We start from the raw sequence: 19,976 nt of genomic DNA on the forward strand, positions 1-19,976 counted from the left end.
AGTCTCACGTGGATTGTCCTGTCTGCTCTCTTCCTCCTCTTCTGCCTGCATGTGCCATCTTAAGTCTCTCTTTTCTTCTGGGTAGCCTGCCATGACCAAGCCGGGCTTAGACACCCTCCCGTGTGCGCCTTGAGCACTGGGTGCTTCATATTAAAGTGCTCCCTACACTGTAGCTCCTGTCCCTTATATGTATACCCTCTGGGATGTGAGCTCCTGGAGAACATGGACTCTGGATGTCCCCAGCACTTGACAACCTATCTGGTCCATAGTCGACTCGGAGTAAATGTTGGTGAAATATTTAACTGCGTGAATGAGTGTGAATAATGCCCCGACCTATGAACTTTATGGGCTCGCCTCTTTTGTGCACTCAGTCGCTCAGTCGTGTCCGACTCTTTGCCACCCCATGGGCTGTAGCCCTCCAGGCTTCTCTGTCCATGGGATTTCCCAGGCAAGAGTACTGGAGCAGATTGCCATTTCCTTCTCCAGGGGATCTTCCCGGCCCAGGGATTGAACCTACGTCTCTTGCATCTCCTGCATTGGCAGGCAGATTCTTTACCAGTAGCGGTCCCTTGGAAACCCTCTTTTTTTCAGTTGTAATTTCTAGTTCAGTGTAAGCATGTCTATAGCAGCCTTCCCATTCCTGCTTTTTGGCCTTGATAGCTTTATATCACAATCACTGTTATATTTCATTCGGGTGTTAAAAGATAGCTCCTCATTCAGAAAAGATTAGAGACTCCTTTTTAGATCCCTGTTTATGCACACTTATGTCTAAGTGTCAATTCATGCCAAATTATCAGTGAAAAAACTATTAAAATTTTATATTAAGGTTGAACACTGGGAGTTGTTAATACGTAATGGGGTAGCTGATTTTAAAATAAACATATTTTTGGATACTAAATATTTTTTAAAAGCTTAGAATTGCTGTTAAAAAATGAGTCCAAGAAACATGATACCCAATTAGAAATATAATTACTCAAAAGTAATGTTTTCAGTTACTAGACAGATACAGATTTCTTTCTTTCAACGTAAGTTATTGAGTAGCCTGTATGCTATGCACTGATGTAGGCATTTGGGATCCATAACTGAACAGTGTGAAACTCCTGAATGCTTTAGTAATTAAAACAAAAAGGAGCTCAGAATGCACATACACATGTTTATGGATATACATAAAATACTGATTAATATGCTGTAGACAAGCCTGTTTCTGAAATCAGCAACAGATTTTTAAGAATTATCATACTTAAAGTGAAACATTGAAGTTATTATGTGAAAGACTAAGTGATGGTAGGATTTGGGAGGAAAGGGGAATTGCGCCTTGAATTTTGTTAAATATAGTAAACAAATAAAATTGATCTTCAACAGTAATATGCTTGGTGTGTTATGGTAGGCTGTGTTATTGTTTAAAAGCCTTTGCTGTCTCTCCCTGGGGAAGCATTATACTCACTGACCTATTAGCATCATGCCTGGCCTTAGATTTGCTTTGGCTAATAAAATATGAGTGGAAATGATTTATGTTTACTTTTGAGCAGAAGCTTTGAGTCAGAACACAGTGTCCTCTATTCTTTTTTCCTCTGCTTTGACAATTCAGCAGATCTGAGTAGATGTTTCTCCATCACCCTAAGGCCTGAAATAAAGACGACATGTAGTTGGGACTTAGCCAACTCTTGTTTGATATGTAGCATGAGCAAGAAATAACCTTTTGTTGTTCAAACTGTTGAAATTCTATTACCGCAATGTAACCTGGCCTGATGGTTCTCAAGCTGGAGCATGTGCTGGAATCATGTGGAGGTTTTGTTAAAATACAGAATGCACAGGTTGTTGGACCCCACTCTTAAGACTTTCTGAACTCATGAGGACCGCAGTGGGAACCAAAATTTCAGTTTCTAACAAGTTACTACGATTGGATGCTGATGCTGTCCCAGGAGACCCACGCTTTGAGAATCACTGACCTAGCCTTTCCTGACTATGTGGTCGATCAGTTCATATTTCTAGATACTTTAATTACACAGTAAATGCTGCGGTTTTGTTGTTGTTGCTCGGTCACTAAGTGGTGTCCGACTCTTTGTGACCCCATTGACTGTAGCCCGCTAGGCTCCTCCGTCCATGGGATTCTCCAGGCAAGAATCCGGGGGTGGGTTCCCATTCCCTTCTCCAGGGATCTTCCCGAGCCAGGGATCGAACACGCGTCTCCTGAGGCTCCTCCATTGGCAGGCGAATTCTTTACCACTAAGCCACCAAGGAAGCCCAAATGCTATAATAACATGATGCAAACTGTTTCCCAGCATCATTATTGAAGACGTAAGCTCTATAAACTGCTTTTGATTTCTGAGATGTGGACACACAAAATGCCATGTGGAAACTTAAGTTTTGTAGGATGGAATAGATAACTTTGGAAATTAGTATCACGTTGCTGTTGTTCAGTCACCCAGTTCTGTCCAACTCTTTGTGACCCCATGGACTGCAGCACGCCAGACCTCCCTGTCCCTCACCATCTCCCAGAGTTTGCCCAAGTTCATGTCCATTGCATCAGTGATGCCATCCAGCCATCTCATCCTCTGATGCCGTCTTCTCTTTCTGCCCCAAATCTTTCCCAGCATCAGGGACTTTTCCAGTGAGTCGTCTGTTCACGTCAGATGACCAAAATACTGGAGCTTCATCACCGGTCCTTCCAACGAGTATTCAGTATTTCCCTTAAGATTGACTAGCTATCACATTCAGTTCAGTTGCTCAGTCGTGTTAGCTATCATGTTACCAAGAGCCAAATAAAACCTGCCAAAAATATACAAAAAGCAAAGAAGTTTGAGAAAGAGTCACATACAATTGTGGGAGAAATTGTCATTCCTGTTGGACTTGGTAGCAATCCTCTTGAACAAGGAGGGTGGTTGGAGAATGGATTGCATGTGGAAGGACCAGGGTAACCAAGATGAGAGAGGTGAGAGAGTGTGAAATATATCTGAAAGTAACTGCTAATACAGTTTGCTGCTGAGAGACAGATAAGGGAGAAGTGATCTCATGAATCTCTTTCAGAAGTTCCATTTCTTATTTGGTGTGTGAGAGAGAACACAACACAGCCTCGTTCCAGGCCTGTTTTTGTACTCTTGTTTGGAATTGAGGTGCTTTGGGAATTCAAGTTGCTAACAGTGGCAGATTTAATACCGATTGCGATTGTCCACAAAGTTTTGGAGAGACTTATGTAAAAAATCACTCTTGTGAAGAGGGAGGTAGATAAGAGAAGGCAGCAAAGAGTCCTGAACAAAGTCAGGCCAATCACGTTTCACAGGGAGGGTTTCGGTTCCTTGCTGTCCATGCTCTTCTGTCCCTTGTAAAGTCTTTGCATGATTTTAGTTGGGGGGATATTGCTCTCTCCTTCCATTCAGGTGATTTGTGATTTATCTCCTACAGCCCAGGATCTCTCATCTTCCCTGTGGTATTTCTTCTCCCCAGTGGGACCCCAGCAGGCACAGAGAGTGAGTTATGGGGATATAAACAGATTTCCTTGTGTGTGATGCTGTCTTAGACCAGAATCTGTCTGGGGGCAGATCATTTAATCTCCCCAGGCCTTGGTTTCTTGATCTTACAGTTCAACTCTCTTAGGTTAGTTTAGTTCCAATATTTCATTTTTCTAGTACCATTTATAGTCTAGCGGGATTCCAGTATTTTAACTTGCCCAATTTTTGTCATATGTAACACAGGTCCATCACCTTTGAGATGAATGAAATAAGCTGGAGTTTTTAAATGAAGGCTTTTCTTTTGGAGTTAGATACTCTGTAGTACTCAGTTAATCATAAAACTGTAGTTTTCTAAAAGCTTCCAAAATAGTGTTTTTGCTCCATTATTCAAAGATGCATATTTCATTTTAGATGTGAACTTTGATATTAAATATGCATAACTTCATGAAAAAGTATAGCCAAAATAGCTGCTAATTTTGTTCAGTATGCAAACCAACTGCTATATTATTTTAATAACATAGATACTAATGTGCATTTGAAAATAAATTATATTGATTCAGAGATCCTATATCATTGAAAATCTTTGTTTTAATCTTTTTCCCAACCATTATAGGAGGGAAAAAAGTGAAAATACTTGACAATCTTAAGGTCTTTAAAAAATAGTTTGGTTCAGTATTGTGGTTAGAATTTTTGTTTAATGTAAATAATTTTTGTCCTTAGTAATGCCATGCTTTTAAGAAACTTGGTAAGTTTTTCCTTGGATTTATGTAAAACACAATTTTGCTCCTAAATTTGGTTTTTGCCTATTGTTAATTTGGCAAGTGTAAACATATGCCATTTCCTTAGGAGTTGGAAACAGTTTAGGTCAATGGAAGTAAAATCTACTTCTTTTATACATATTTTAGTTTGACTAGCTGACTCATTGGAAAAGGCCCTGATGCTGGGAAAGATTGAGGGCAGGAGGAGAAGAGGACTACAGAGGATGAGATGATTGGATGGCATCACCAACTCAGTGGACAGTTGTTGTTCAGTTGTGTCTGACTCTTTGCAACCCCACAGATTGCAGCACGCCAGACACCCCTATCCTTCACCATCTCCCAGAGTTTACTCAAACTCATGTCCATAGAGTCAGTGATGCCATCCAACCATCTCATCCTCTGTTGTCCCCTTCTCCTCCTGACTTCAATCTTCCCCAGCATCAGGGTCTTTTTCAGTGAGTTGTCTCTTCCCATCAGGTGGCCAAAGTATTGGAGCTTCAACTTCAGCATCAGTCCTTCTGTTGAATATTCAGGGTTGATTTCCTTTAGGATTGACTGGTTTGATCTCCTTGCAGTCCAATGGACATGAATTTGAGCAAACTCCAGGAGATACTGAAGGACAGGGAAACCTGGTGTGCTGCAGTCCATGTGGTCACACAGAGTTGGACAGGATTGAAATGAACAGAAACAAGTATTGTTATTACTAGTTCATTTTGAGAGGGAGATTCATCCTAATTAACATTTCTTTTAGAAACAGTCTGAGGGTGATTCTTGGTTTCTTCTTAAAGAAGACCTGGAGCATGACCTTCCTTAGTTTAGATTTTAAAGGAAAAACAGTTCCAGCCTTTCCAAGTTTAAGGAGAAATATGATTCTATTGGAGTTGTTACTGTAATTTTGAATCCAAATGTTTCCAATTTATATTCAAGACATACTAGAAAAAAGTACACAATAATCATCTGGGGACTTACAATCACACTTGATTACCCATAACTGCTGCCTTGCTTCACCAACTTTCCTTAGGTTATTGAGAACAAAGCTAAGTACCAGTGTTCCATTCCATGTGAAATAAATGTACTGTAAAACATTTACCAAAATCAAAAATAATATTTTTAATGCAGTGGGGAAAATCACTTTTAAAGAAAGCAGTTAAAAATTGTTTGGAAGGTCTATGATGTATTCATGAACAAACAAAGTAATCTTCCACAAATTTCTTCATCTGTTGCGGTTCCAACTTAAGAATTTTGTGTATGAGCTTTCTTAAAGTAGGACCATAATATCAGCTATTTTGTTTTTACATATTAAGTGCCATATGTTGGCTGAAACCAAACTCTCTGAGTCTGTTTTATTCTTAAAATAATAGTAGACCTAGGAGGAAAAAACCTGTTGTGTATGTTTAAGCAAAGAAGTGTATTTTAATTGCACATCCCAGGTTCTGAGTAGTAAATTGAAATGATTGATTTAACCTGTTGGAGTGTACATGTGTAATTAAAACACTGAAGATTTTTTAAAAACAAAGCTAAAATAAAATCTTTAAATTAATCCCATCTCAATTTTTCTGATATTCTTATGATAAACAAATATCAATCAAAATCTATAGTTGTCGATCCAGTTTCAGCTACTAAATTATAGTTTCAGTTCAGTTCAGTCACTTAGTCATGTCCGACTCTTTGCGACCCCATGGACTGCAGCACACAGTCCTATCTATCACCAACTCCCAGAGTTTACTCCAACTCATGTCCATTGAGTCGGTGATGCCATCCAACCATCTCATCCTCTGTCGTCCCCTTCTCCTCCTGCCTTCAATCTTTCCCAACATCAGGGTCTTTTCAAGTGAGTCAGTTCTTCGCATCAGGTGGCCAAAGAATTGGAGTTTCAGCTTCAGCATCAGTCCTTCCAATAAATATTCTGGACTGAATTCCTTTAGGATGGACTGGCTGAATCTCCTTGCAGTCCAAGGGACTCTCAAGAGTCTTCTCCAACACCACAGTTCAAAAGCATCAATTCTTCGGCGCTGAGCTTTCTTTATAGTCCAACTCTCACATGACTACTGGAAAAACCATAGCCTTGACTAGACAGACCTTTGTTGACAAAGTAATGTCTCTGCTTTTTAATATGCTGTCTAGGTTGGTCATAGCTTTTCTCCCAAGGAGCAAGCATCTTTTGATTTCATGGCTGCTGTCACCATCTGCAGTGATTTTGCAGCCCCCCAAAATAGTCTGTCTCTGTTTCCATTGTTTTCCCGATCTATTTGCCATGAAGTGATGGGGCCAGATGCTATGATCTTAGTTTTCTGAATGTTTTGTTTTTTTGCACTCTCCTCTTTCACTTTCAACTTAGGATGGGTGTATTGGGACATAATCCCATCATAAGTGAAAGAAGAGCCCTGCTGCTTTTCACAAATCAAACAATTTAAGGAGATAAAATGCAGGACTAAAGAAATTTGAAGCTGAACTCATAAAGTCGAAATAAAGTAATCAAGCAATTGTGTCATAACTTTTAGTTCAGATTATTTTCATTTATTTGACAAAGATACATATAACTTTGCAGATGCCTTTTTTAATGATATGAGATAGTATATAATTTATTTTTGCATTGCTTAAATGGTCTGCAGCACAGTCTCTTCTGTATGTTAGATGCCTGGTAAATGTTGAGTGAATAAAAGTAGATGCTAGAATGTTTAACCAATTTGTGAGTTTCTTTCTAACCAATTCAGTGAGTGAAAAAAGGACAAAAGAACTCTGAAATGATACTTACTCAGCATTTCTTTTTTTGTCATCGTAGTCCCCTAGTTATCCATGTTCTTTGGGATCATAATTTCAGAAAATTCTATCTACATCATTTGTTTTAGTTATTAATTTTATGCCTTCTAGCATAACTTTTATAGCAGTATTAATTAGTGAAGTTGACTGACTTTCACATTCTCTGCCAAGGTGTTGGTGAAATAGAGATGAATAACTTTTACAGTGTTATCCTAAATGTTCAGATACTGATGTTTTTAATTAAGTAAACTATACAAATAATATATAAATGTATACTTATAGAAAATTTAAATGATATATGAATATAGAGAGTAAAAAGTTACATTCTTCCTTCATGTCTTTTAACCCATGCCCTGGAAGAGGAAATGGCAACCCACTCCAGTATTCTTGCATGGAAAAAAGTCCCATGGACGGCAGAGCCTGGCAGGCTACAGTCCATGGGGTCGCAAAGCGTTGGACACAGCTGAGCGACTAAATGGGCACTTCAGTAGGTAGACTGCTAGTAACTGTTTGGGGTGTATACTTTTGATCACTTTCTATAACTTTCTATATGTATACAAAAAACAGCATTTTATGTTTTATCATTGATAATATTTTAGCATTGATGCTTAATATATCAAAAATGTAACCTTTTATCATTAGATTATAGAATTGCTTCTTTTACTTAGCAGTGTTTCTTACAGGTCTTTCTGTAGCATATATATATTTATGGCAGTAGTTGGTCTTGTAATCTTACAGTTAAAAAAAGAGGAGGTGTCTTTCAACCTTTGCAGGAGTAAGTTCCGTGTATAAATTTTATAAGCAGTAAGCAAATGTAATATTAGTAGCAACCAGTAATCTCAAAATAAATTCAGGGATTTGTATGTTTTTTTTTTTTTTTTTTTAATTCTTGACGGCAAAATCGTTATTTATAAATGATTTGGAATAAGTCATTTATTTTCCATCATTATTTTAAATAGTAGCAGTAAATAAAATGGTAATAAGTGATAAAACTTCCGAATTGGAAATCATTTAAGGAAGCCATTATGGCAGTCTTTTACATCCAGCCCTATTTTAGAAGGCGACGAGATGGAGCCCTTCAGCGATTTGCTGTAGGTTGACAGGCAAATTATAACTAGTTTCTGTTCCACTGCATCATGTACTGCCTTAGAAATATTTAAAAGGAGATTTATAAAAGTATATCTTTTATGTCTGTTATATCTAACCAAATAAATGAAAACTGACTAGACAAAAAATGGTAGGAGTCAAAATAGTTCTCAGTGTTTTCAGGTTACTAAAAAGCACACAATGAAGCAGCACATTTACGTGGCCAGATTCTATGCTGGTGCCAAGTGTCAGGGTGTTCTTAGAGATTTTATAACTTCGGGAATAATAGGAACATGAATATCACCTATCATTAAAAGTCTCATGTTAGTGATACTTACTTAGGGGAACTTAATGCAGTTTAACTAAAACTTATTTAGAATTAATATTTTGCATGCCTATGAATTTGTTTTTAAAAGAAAATGTGCAAGAAAATGATTGTGAAATCACATCAGAGCTAGAAATTCTTCCAAAAATGGTTTACTAGTGACCTCTGCTGGTACAATGTTGTAATGAAGTATATTTTGTATCTCAAAAAAGTATATCCCAGATATCATGGGACATTTCCAGTAACTCATGGAAGGAATTTCATGGAAGTAAGAATGAAATAAATAATCTTTCTGGGCAGAGCTGTTTCTTTGACCAACACTTGCATTTCTAATCGAAAAAAATTGTCTTTGTGGCTTCCCTCCTATTACTATTTGACCAAAAGTAGTGTTCTAATACAATAACATCATATATAGTATGAGATTCCAACCTGACCCTCTATGAGTAGTTGTTTATCAGCTAAGTTGTTTGAAATAATGCTGCAAATTCTTTTCTCCTCTTTGTCTCCTGGCTTTGTTTTATATCACAGGTAGCATAGAACCTTGCAGTTGTAGAGATTTAGTAACTGTAGATTCAGTTATTTATGCCATTTGCACAGACTAACTTTATTTATTTATTTATTTATTTATTTTTTTCCAGTGGGTTTTGTCATACATTGATATGAATCAGCCATGGATCTACACGTATTCCCAATCCCGATCCCCCCTCCCACCTCCCTCTCCACCCGACTCCTCCGGGTCTTCCCAGTGCACCAGGCCGGAGCACTTGTCCCATGCATCCCACCTGGGCTGGTGATCCGTTTCACCATAGACAGTATACATGCTGTTCTTTTGAAATATCCCACCCTCACATTCTCCCACAAAGTTCAAAAGTCTGTTCTGTATTTCTGTGTCTCTTTTTCTGTTTTGCATATAGGGTTATCGTTATCACCTTTCTAAATTCCATATATATGTGTTAGTATGCTGTAATGTTCTTTATCTTTTTGGCTTACTTCACTCTGTATAATGGGCTCCAGCTTCATCCATCTCATTAGGACTGGTTCAAATGAATTCTTTTTAATGGCTGAGTAATATTCCATGGTGTATATGTACCACAGCTTCCTTATCCATTCATCTGCTGATGGGCATCTAGGTTGCTTCCATGTCCTGGCTATTATAAACAGTTGCACAGACTAACTTTAATAGGAGAATTTGTGTATACATGAGTTAAATGCATTCTTTTTATGCCCATTCAAAAAATGAAAAAAATTAGAATGACTTTGTATTAGAGAATGATTTTATTAGCAAAATGAAGTTTTGTTTTTCTTTTATGGAAGAGATTTTCTGCATTACAAGTTATGGAGGAATAAAAAATGCTCATTTTCTTATTTTCTTTATTGACATTTAATTCCTAGATGAGATTTCTCCTTTGAACCCAAAGCTGCATACCCAGCTGCTTGCTTCCCTAACATTTCCATTTATAGCTCACATGCATCTCAAACAACGCATCTGATACAGAGCTTTGATTTTTCTCCTCAAAACCTGTTTCTCTAATAGTCTTTCTCACTTCTGTAAATGGATATTTTATCCTTCCATTCACTCAAACCAAAAATATTTTAATAATTTGTAAATTCTCTATCATACCCCACATTCATTCAGACCTTCAAGAAATTTTGCCCACTCTGTCTTGAAACGCATTCGGAGTCATTCCTGTCCACGTCTGCCGCTGCAGTCTGGTCCAGCCGCAGGCACCTTTCTTCTCCTAATTAGGCCCTGTGACTCTACCCTTGCCCTCCGGTAGTCTGTTTTCCAGCCAGCAGCCAATCTGTTATCTTAGAATTTAAGACAGCTCTTTTCACTCCTCTGCTGGGAACCTCCCGGAGTCCTTGCCACGCCTGCTGCGCCTGCGGGAACTGCAGACCACTCGCCCCCTCGTTTCCTGCCGCTGGTACCGCGGCCTCATCTCCAGCTGCCCCTGGCTGTTCTCCTAACACGCCACATAGCGTCCTGTCCTCTTCCTTCAAATCGAAATGCCCTTCCCTCAATTCAGTCAGGTTTCTGATCAAATTACCAAACTCCACCTCTCAGAGAGGCCCTTCCTGGCCACAGTTCTCCAGGAAGGAATACTGGAGTGGGCAGACATTCCCTCCTCTAAGGGATCGGCTAGGGATCGAACCCAGGTCTCCTGCCTTGCAGGCGGATTCTTCACCTTCTGAGGCACCAGGGAAGCCTACTCCCTGATCACACTAGATTAAAAACAAACACAAAAGGCCCAGGCTGACACTGTTTCTCCCCTTTTCCTGCTTTGCTTTTTGCCATCGTAGTTATCACCACATGACTGACTTAGTTTCTTTAATCCTCTCTCTCCCCCATCTAAGATGTCAGTGGTAGGAAAGCAGAGACCTGTGTTGTCCACAGTTAAATCCTTAAAACCTATACCAGAGCTTGCACATAGTAGGCATTATAGTAGTATTTGTGGAATAAATCAAGCAGCCTTAATATCTGAATGAAGAATGTGATTTGATTTACATTATAATAACCAGACCCATCTAATAGTGAGGGTGCCTTTCTTTTAATGGGATCTCTTTTGTATAAATCTTTATATCATACTTTTTACGTTTAACACAGATTTCTGTAGTGTCTCATAGTTAGGTTAGGGCTCAGACGATACTTTTGATGTCAGAATGCAGGCCAGTATTGCTGTTTTAAACATTCTTTTTCTGGGAATAATTACTTTTTTGTCCTTTTGACATAGACATCTGACCCTCAATTACATTAAGAGACCTTATACACATGAATGGAAAGAAGAATAGCCCCTTTTGAATCCATGCTAAGACTTTATCAATATGAAGTGCTTCCCACAGGGTTCTGCTGAAAGAACCAAACTTCCATCATAAGGAAATTGCAAATTCATTTGTGGATGCCCTTTTATATTTGAAAGCTACTTTTTGATGTTTGGTCTGCAGTTAGATTTATTGTTTAAGGTCACAAATAATGCAATCCTGACTAGACCAAGTTGTCAGAATCCTTTATTTAGCACTGCGCAAAGACAAATGGCTATCCTTTAACAATAACATACCAACACCAAAATTTGTTCCCAGTTGTACATAATCTTTTAATCAATCTGTTGCTCTCTGTTTTCCAGTCAGTAGGCTCCCAGCCTACCCCCTCACCACCCCATCTATCTAGAAATTACTCAATTATGGGTTTTAAATTACTGAGAAACACTTTCTTCAGATGAAGACAGATAACTGGAAGAATTTTAATGCTGTAATTTTCCCATGCACATTTTTAGCTTAACATATGAATTATTTTGCCTTTACCCTCATTCTGTACAGGGTAGATAATTACATAGTATGTTAGCTAAATTCTCTGGTTACATTCTGTTAACGTGACCACAAAGTGGATTATAGTGCTTAATTGAATTCTTAATTCTTTAAAACATCTCAGTGCACATGGATTAAGTTTTTTTCCCTGAGATTCTATAATGTCCTCCAATAAAAATGTATATTTAAAAATTTCGAGACCAATTTCTTTTATTTTTGTTCATTTCCTTTGTGACCTTTCATATAAAAGACATACAGATAGAATTGCCCAATTAGATTTAAGGCTATGCTTTTTGTCTGTGAATACCCAGTGTCTAATAGTAATGTATGTTAGAGAGTCATTATATGACCAATCTGTAGTTTCTCCAAGGAATTTTAATACCGGAACCACAAAGATTCGCTGGTAACTTGATGGTACCTACAGTGGAGTAGACCATTAAGACCAGTATAGTAAGGCCCCTATTTTAAAACCTTGTTTAAATGCTTTTTGCCAATCAGAGTCTTCCCTTCTCCCCTGCCTTTAATTGCCATGTAGCTTGAGTCTCCTCAATTAAAAGGAATATCCTGTTTTAGGAGGAGGTATAAGAGAAAACCTTGATTTTTAAGTCAGATGAATTCTGACTACTGTTTATTTTGTGACCTCTGGGAGATTGCCACATTTTGGGGGCCTCTGCACAGCCGTGACGTAGAGATACACCTGTTTATAGAACTATGATGTAATTGAGGGAGACGGCACATATAAAGGGTGCAAACAGTGCCCAGCAATAGTAAGCGCTCCGTAACGTTTGCAGTCTTCCCTCTGCTCTCCTCCTCCGCCTGCCGGTCCTCGTGCTGCGCTATCTGTTCTGATTGGCCTTGCTCAGAAGTTAAAACTGTTGAACTAAACTTGAAGCCCTTTTGTACCTGCCAACTGTACATTGCTCTGCACTCACTGAATTAATAAGTAAAGAGGAGTCAGGACCCTGAGTTGACCTACATATAAAACACACCCAGCAGGCATATGTGGCCTTTTTCTTCACAACAAATTGCTCCCCCCAGGATTGGGTGGAATGAAAAATACTCCACTCACAGCCTTCCTTTTAAGTCCACGTGGATCCCGTAGAAGATTTACATTAAATCTCTCTTCAGCCTGCAAATCAGAGAATTGAGCTTTAAATTGTGTTAGTGTGACATGGGGAGGCATTATCATTTTAATCATTTTGTGTTAGGTGGCTTGCTTTACTGTTTGTTGTTCCTTTGGCCATTTGTACTGCTCAGATCACTGTCCTAAAAGAATTTCACCTTAACAGAAAATCATTTTCAGGAAAAATTTTAATAGCTATTTAATACCACTGCTTTATATTTCAAAATAAGTTATCATTTTATTACTGTAAATTTTTATTGTTTTAGGTGCAAAGATGGTTTGAAAGGATTTACATTCTCTGCACTTAGGTAAGTTACATCTTTTATATACCTTTATGTTAGAATGTGCAAGTTAGCTTTTTTTAAAAAAAAATGTAATGTCATTGTACATAATTATTTATTTATGACTCCACTTTTAAGTTGCAAGTAATTTTAAAAGTTACAAAAGTGGCTTTGTGGACATTTCACTAACAGAGTAATTTATTAATTTTCCTCCTAAAAATAAGTCATTCAGTCAACCACTATTTGGGGGGCCTATTGTGTGCCTTATACTCTAGGGTGTTTAAGAAGATTACAAGAACGCTCTGTTCAAAGAGCTTGGAAAGACAAAGCTACATGTGAACAATTACTGGAAAACTAAGTCCTTAATTGTGTGGCACCAGATTACGGGCTTCATTAGGGCAGGACTCATGCGTTATCAAACACATTTCGGATTATAAGCTTCACTAGAGTCACTGACCTTTTTACCTGGTAGATCATCTCTTATCACAGTAATTGACACATAGTCGATACTGTAAAGATGTTGGTTAGCATTGAATTTTATAGTTCACCAAGCATTTTCACATATATTAGGAAATTAAACTTTCTATATTATTGAATGAAATAGTTTTGGTTGTGGAAATTCTTTGGTAATAATAACTGAATCATAAAACACAGCAGTAATTTCTCTGTGTCATATGTTTCATTAAAGACCATGAAACTTATTAGAAAATATCTTTTTATTGTTGTTGCACTGACTGTATAGAATTCTTTGGTAAACTGAAAGTTGGTAACAAAATCAAAAGTTGGTTTTCCTAGAGAGAAAACTTTACCTTATTCCTGAATCTTTCCTTAGACTCCCAGAATCCTTGCGGTAACTCACAATGTGTCTGATATTTGTACGTGTTTTCTTCAAATCTGCTTATAATGAAGGACTGACTTGGACTATTTGCACTTAACATTTTCTCTGTATTATAGGAACATATTCTGGAAAGATGATTGTTAACTCTTGCTAGTTCTGTCAGATAATAGTGGAAGTTATGGGAATAGAAAGAGTCAAGGACAGAACCATGAGAGAAGAGCCAATGCAGAAATCTGAAAGTAGACTAAGTCTGATTCCTCATAGTTTGAAGCATAGTTAGTGTACAAAGCCTGGAGACTAAGAACCCAGGCATTAGAGTCAAATTATTGCAAGTTCAAATACTTACAGTTATTTTTGGCTGTAATTTGTATTTTGTGTTTTGGCTGTAATGACAAAGGATGCCTTTTTCGTGTTAACTGTCATGGAAATTATGGTACTACTTCATAGTGTTGCTCTGGGGGTTAAATGATATATTTGTAAAGTACTCAGTGTTGTGCCTGTCATGTAGTCATAAATGCTCCGATTGAATACTATATTCATTCACTGTGTATTAACTAAGTATTGCGTGCCCAGGCACTGGATATAATAGTAAGGAAGGGGTTCCCTGGGCCGTGAGAGCGCAAAGAAAGGAGGCTTACAGCAGGGGCAGCATCTCCAAGGAGGTGAACGCCACTTTGAGTGGTCAGTCCTGGCCAAAATAGCGACAGTGTTACGAAAGGTGTGAGAGATGATATTGTATCTGTTTTAGCACAGTTTTGTCTTCTTCAAGAGCAGTAGTACAGACCCTAAACTCTCCATCCACCCTTAACCAAGCAGATACCAAGGAGGCGCAGCTGCCCCCTGGTGGCAAACAGTCTCATTGCATGCTCCTTACACTGGTAACTAGAGTTTTAAGTTTGTCCTAAGCAGAAGGGTTGCACTTGTTCATAGGAAGCATTTTCTCAAACCTAAGAATATTTAAATTTGTCATAGCCCACATGTTCCAGAATTTTAGTGTAGTGTTATCAATCTCCTGTTTTATCTCTATTTTGTGATATTTTCTGAAAGTTCAGCAGGCACAGTTGACTAAGGAAAGCTTAGTTATTCTTTGCAAGAACAGCAACTCTTTTAGTGATGGTACAAAGAACAGAGATGGAAACTCCAATAAAGGATACTGTGAGTGATATCTAACAGTTGGTAATGTTTTCTTTGTACTGTCTTTGGAAAAATATAGCCCAGTTCTCATGAGACAAGAATGATGTCTCTTCCTAGATATTAAATTTTTCCCAAGAGAAATAAGTAGATTAGAATAATATCAAATTTGAAATTTTCTGATGAAATAATGTGGGGAAGACACAGAACAATAACACTGTGTGTTTCTCCTTCTGTAGTTCCCTCTGTTTCTTGTGTGTGTATAGATGAGCATCTACTGCACTGTAGCTGTTTTGTGACTCACAGTGACATTATATATAAATTTAGAATAAAAAATGAGAAATGCATTCAGTTGTAGCTGTCTGTAGCTGTCATTTTAGAGAAAAATTAGAAATTTTGTCATTAATTAGTAGACCCAAATTAATAGTTCATCTGCTTTTCTGTTTGAAAAGACTTTAAGGTGCATAATGCCTTAAAAAGGGCGGTGACCTAAGTTAAAAGGTGCTTCATCCAAGTGCCATGCTGTATTTACTTGGTTAATTTGATTTTTAGATGCTGCATTGTTAAATAGCTGTTAACAGTTTCTGAGTATTCACATTTCAAAAGTCTATTCTTTTAAAGGATGATTAGATTTTATATAAGTTACAGAAAATATTATTTCAAATGATAAGGTTCTGTTCACAGTGTATTTGTGTATAAACAAAATCAGTTTATTTTCTCATTGATTTTTTTTTTAGGTGAAAAAATGCCTCTCATTGTGTTCTTTTCTTTAGGTTCATTGTTGGGAAGGAAGAAATTCCCACACATTCTTATTCACCAGAGGCAGCATATGCAAAAGTGGAACAAAAGACTGAGAAACATGAGGAAAAACCAAGGGGAATGAATATAATTGCTCTAGTCAGGAAGCTTGTGGATTCAATGTGAGTTCTTTATCTTGATATTTTAGCACATTTTGTCAGTTTTATATGATATTTTTGCCATGCCAGAGTTTTCTTTTTGTTTTCTTTTCAAGTAATGAATTTTTTTTTATACCAGAAACTGTGCATAGAGTTTTATAAAAAGGCACATGATGGCAAGAGAGTGTATTTATTATTTCTGGCAGGACTATAGACCATTATATGCCTTTAAAATAGATTTACATAAAATTGAAATACTTTCCTATTTCAAACTAAGCAGAGTTGCAGGAGGCTAGAATAGGGAACTTTAGGAAACAGATTAATATTTGCTATGAACAAAGCTAGTGGAGATGATGGAATTCCAGTTGAGCTATTTCAAATCCTAAAAGCTGATGCTGTGAAAGTGCTGCACTCAATATGCCAGTAAATCTGGAAAACTCAGCAGTGGCCACAGAACTGGAAAAGGTCTGTTTTCATTCCAATCCCAAAGAAAGGCAATCACAAAGAATGCTCAAACTACCGCACAATTGCACTCATCTCACATGCTAGCAAAGTAATGCTCAAAAGTCTCCAAACCAGGCTTCAACAGTACATGAGCTATGAATTTCCAGATGTTCAAGCTTTATTTAGAAAATGTAGAGGAACCAGAGATCAAATTGCCAACATCCGCTGGATCATCGAAAAAGCAAGAGAGTTCCAGAAAAACATCTACTTTTGCTTTGTTGACTATGCCAAAGCCTTTGACTGTGTGGATCACCACAAACTGTGGAAAATTCTTCAAGAGATGGGAATAACAGACCACCTGACTGAGAAATCTGCATGCAGGTCAGGAAGTAACAGTTAGAACTGGACATGGAACAACAGACTGGTTCCAAATAGGAAAAGGAGTATGTCAAGGCTGTATATTGTCACCCTGCTTATTTAACTTACATCCAGAGTACATCATGCGAAATACTGGGCTGGAAGAAGCACAAGCTAGAATCAAGATTGCCGGGAGAAATATCAATAACCTCAGATATGCAGATGACACCACCCTTATGGCAGAAAGCGAAGAAGAACTGATGAAAGTGAAAGAGGAGAGTGAAAAAGTTGGCTTAAAACTCAACATTCAGAAAACTAAGATCATAGTATCCGGTCCCATCTCTTCATGGCAAATAGATGGGGAAGCAGTGGAAACAATGATAGACTTTATTTTTCTGGGCTCCAAAATCACTGTGGATGGTGACTGCAGCCATGAAATTAAAAGACGCTTGCTCCTTGGAAGAAAAGCTGTGACCAACCTAGACAGAATATTAAAAAGCAGAGACATTACTTTGCCAACAAAGGTCCATCTAGTCAAAGCTATGGTTTTTCCAGCAGTCATATATGGATGTGAGAGTTGGACTATAAGAAAGCTGAGCACTGGAGCCCCCGGCGACACTTTAAAGAGGAGATTCTGGCCCCGGCTGGTCAGTCAGATTAGGCACAAGCGAGAGTTGTGTTCTGCGTAGTTGTTTCCGAGGGGAGCAAGGGAAAAGGGTTAGCCATGTCGTCTTTGGTCAGAAGGGTGATCAGCACCGCGAAGGCCCCCGCGGCCATTGGTCCCTACAGTCAGGCTGTGTTAGTCGACAGGACCATTTACATTTCAGGACAGCTAGGCATGGACCCTGCAAGTGGACAGCTTGTGCCAGGAGGGGTGGCAGAAGAGGCTAAACAAGCTCTTAAAAACATCAGTGAGATTCTGAAAGCAGCAGGCTGTGACTTCACAAATGTGGTAAAAGCAACTGTTTTGCTGGCTGACATAAATGACTTCAGTACTGTCAACGATGTCTACAAACAATATTTTCAGAGTAGTTTTCCTGCGAGAGCTGCTTACCAGGTTGCTGCTTTGCCCAAAGGAGGCCGTGTTGAGATCGAAGCAATAGCTGTGCAAGGACCTCTCACGACACCATCACTCTAAGTGGGCCAAGTGTTATTTAGTTTGGAAATTTAATAGTATTTTTAAACTTAATGGCTTAATCTTTGTTGGAAAGGGTAAGGTTGAAGTATCTGGAGATATTATGGAAATACCATATAATAAGGAGAACTGAACATGAATTGAAGATTAATGATGAATCTAGTTACTAATGTTATAAACTACACTTCTATAACAGTTGTATTGCTGGATGTGGGAAAACAGACATGCCTTACTTAGTTAACTCAGAAGAATAAAAGTAGAAGGAAATAACATATAGGAAAGATGAGCTACTATTCCTGAGAAATAAGAAAGAGCACACCTAATTCAACTAAACCCTATTAATTTAATGATGTGAAGTATTCTATTATGTCAGATATGTGATTTTTACTGGAATAAAATTAAAGCATTTAAATTTGAATGGCAGAGATAAAGGAGAAGAAACTGGACCAAATTTTATATAGATAATATTTTTTCTAGTGGAAATAAAATTGCATGCAGATTTTCAAAAAAAAAAAAAAAAAAAAAGAAAGCTGAGCACTGAAGAATTGATGCTTTTGAACTGTGGTGTTGGAGAAGACTCTTGAGAGTCCCTTGCACTACAAGGAGATCCAACCAGTCTATCCTAAAGGAAATCAGTCCTGAATATTCATTGGAAGGACTGATGCTGAAGCTGAAACTCCAGTACTTTGGCCACCTGATGCGAAGAACCAACTCATTGGAAAAGACCCTAATGCCGGGAAAGCTTGAAGACAGGAGGAGAAGGGGACGACGGAGGATGAGATCGTTGGATGGCATCACCAACTCAATGGATATGAGTTTGAGTAAGCTCTGGGAGTTGGTGGTGGACAGGGAAGCCTTGTGTGCTGCAGTCCATGGGGTCACAAAGAGTCAGACACGACTGAGTGACTAAACTGAATCAAATGTGCCAAGTGTGGAAAGGAGAAGGAAAAGTTCTGAAAGATGTAGGTAGATATAGGAATAATAAGGAGCAAATCTTAGGTATAGGATATGTTGCAAGAGTGGAAATTTTTAGAGCTTTGGAAATAAAATAAATCTTTAATTGTACATTATACAAAGAAATGTATATTTCAAACAAATACATCTTCAATTACATTTCAAATATTTAAGGTATTTTAGAAAATGCATTTAATGATTTAAAATTGGAATACCAGCCAATAAAAATAATCTTGTAGTGATGTTTTAGAAAGTGTAGAATGAGGAGGCAATATAGAAAGTTAGGGGATCAGTTACAGGACACGGATGCCCTTTAAGAAATCTGAAGACCTGTGTTTGACTCATTTTGCCCCTCCTGGCCTTGGGACTCTGAACAAGTGATTTAGTCACTCCGTACTCCAAAGTCCTCACTGGTTAGCAGGAATTAATAACCTATGTTAAGGAGTATTGCTTGCATTAAGTGAAATAATGTAGGACTTTCTTCACATGCAGGGGCACAGATAGGTACTCAGAATTTTTATTGAATGTAAAGACTTTGTCTCCATTTTAGCACGCACAGTGCAGGAAGGTAATAGGAAAGAAAGGGATAGTAGACAGCAGGAATATTTGTGGTAGTGAACTTAATTGTGATAGGGAACCCCGTTAATGGGAACCACATCAACAAGAGTCACAGGGGAATGCAGAGAATGTGTGATGTGGGTGGACGAAGCCTTGGCTATCAGAGCTGATCCGGTCATGGCAGAACTTGTCAGGGCAGCCTCAGTGAGTCTGCTGGTGTGAAAGCAGGTGCAAGATAATATAGAGGCAGAGCAGATCATATAGGAGATGGATGGTGCAGCACAGGGGAAGCCGTTTTAATGAAAGGCTAGGAAAGAATGAGTGACTCATTTATCGGAATGTTAGTTCACTAACAAAGAGAGTTGAGCAGTCTCTCTGTAGTGCTGGTGGCCATGCTGAGAGATGCCTTTGAAGAGGACACTTAGACGTGTCCACATACTTATAAGTTTGGAGAGTGATGGTTTACTTAAGGCAGCCCTTCTCTAATTCACCCCTTTTCGGCCCCTCGCTTTAATCACTCAGCAACTTGGCGAGACCAGATACGCCATATCATCCTAACGACAGAAGGAACGAACGAT

The 19,976-nt window shown here is 38.3% G+C and overlaps 2 protein-coding genes across 3 annotated transcripts in view; both read left to right on the forward strand.

Annotated features, from left to right (window-relative positions):
- TMEM135 (transmembrane protein 135) overlaps nt 1-19,976 on the forward strand; it is a 247,886-nt gene that overhangs the window by 209,668 nt on the left and 18,242 nt on the right. For both annotated transcript variants that reach the window (XM_061120243.1, XM_061120253.1), the window contains 2 exons: nt 13,071-13,112; nt 15,828-15,974. In XM_061120243.1, coding sequence (XP_060976226.1) covers nt 13,071-13,112; nt 15,828-15,974 — 189 coding nt within the window. The remainder of the gene's footprint in view (nt 1-13,070; nt 13,113-15,827; nt 15,975-19,976) is intronic.
- On the forward strand, nt 17,372-18,358 carry LOC133067541 (2-iminobutanoate/2-iminopropanoate deaminase-like). The gene has a single exon (XM_061158532.1). It carries the CDS (start codon nt 17,476-17,478, stop codon nt 17,887-17,889), a length of 414 nt encoding a protein of 137 aa, XP_061014515.1. The 5' UTR covers nt 17,372-17,475; the 3' UTR covers nt 17,890-18,358.

Source organism: Dama dama, chromosome 2, assembly GCF_033118175.1.
Source record: "Dama dama isolate Ldn47 chromosome 2, ASM3311817v1, whole genome shotgun sequence".
In the NCBI taxonomy this organism is placed as follows: domain Eukaryota; kingdom Metazoa; phylum Chordata; class Mammalia; order Artiodactyla; family Cervidae; genus Dama; species Dama dama.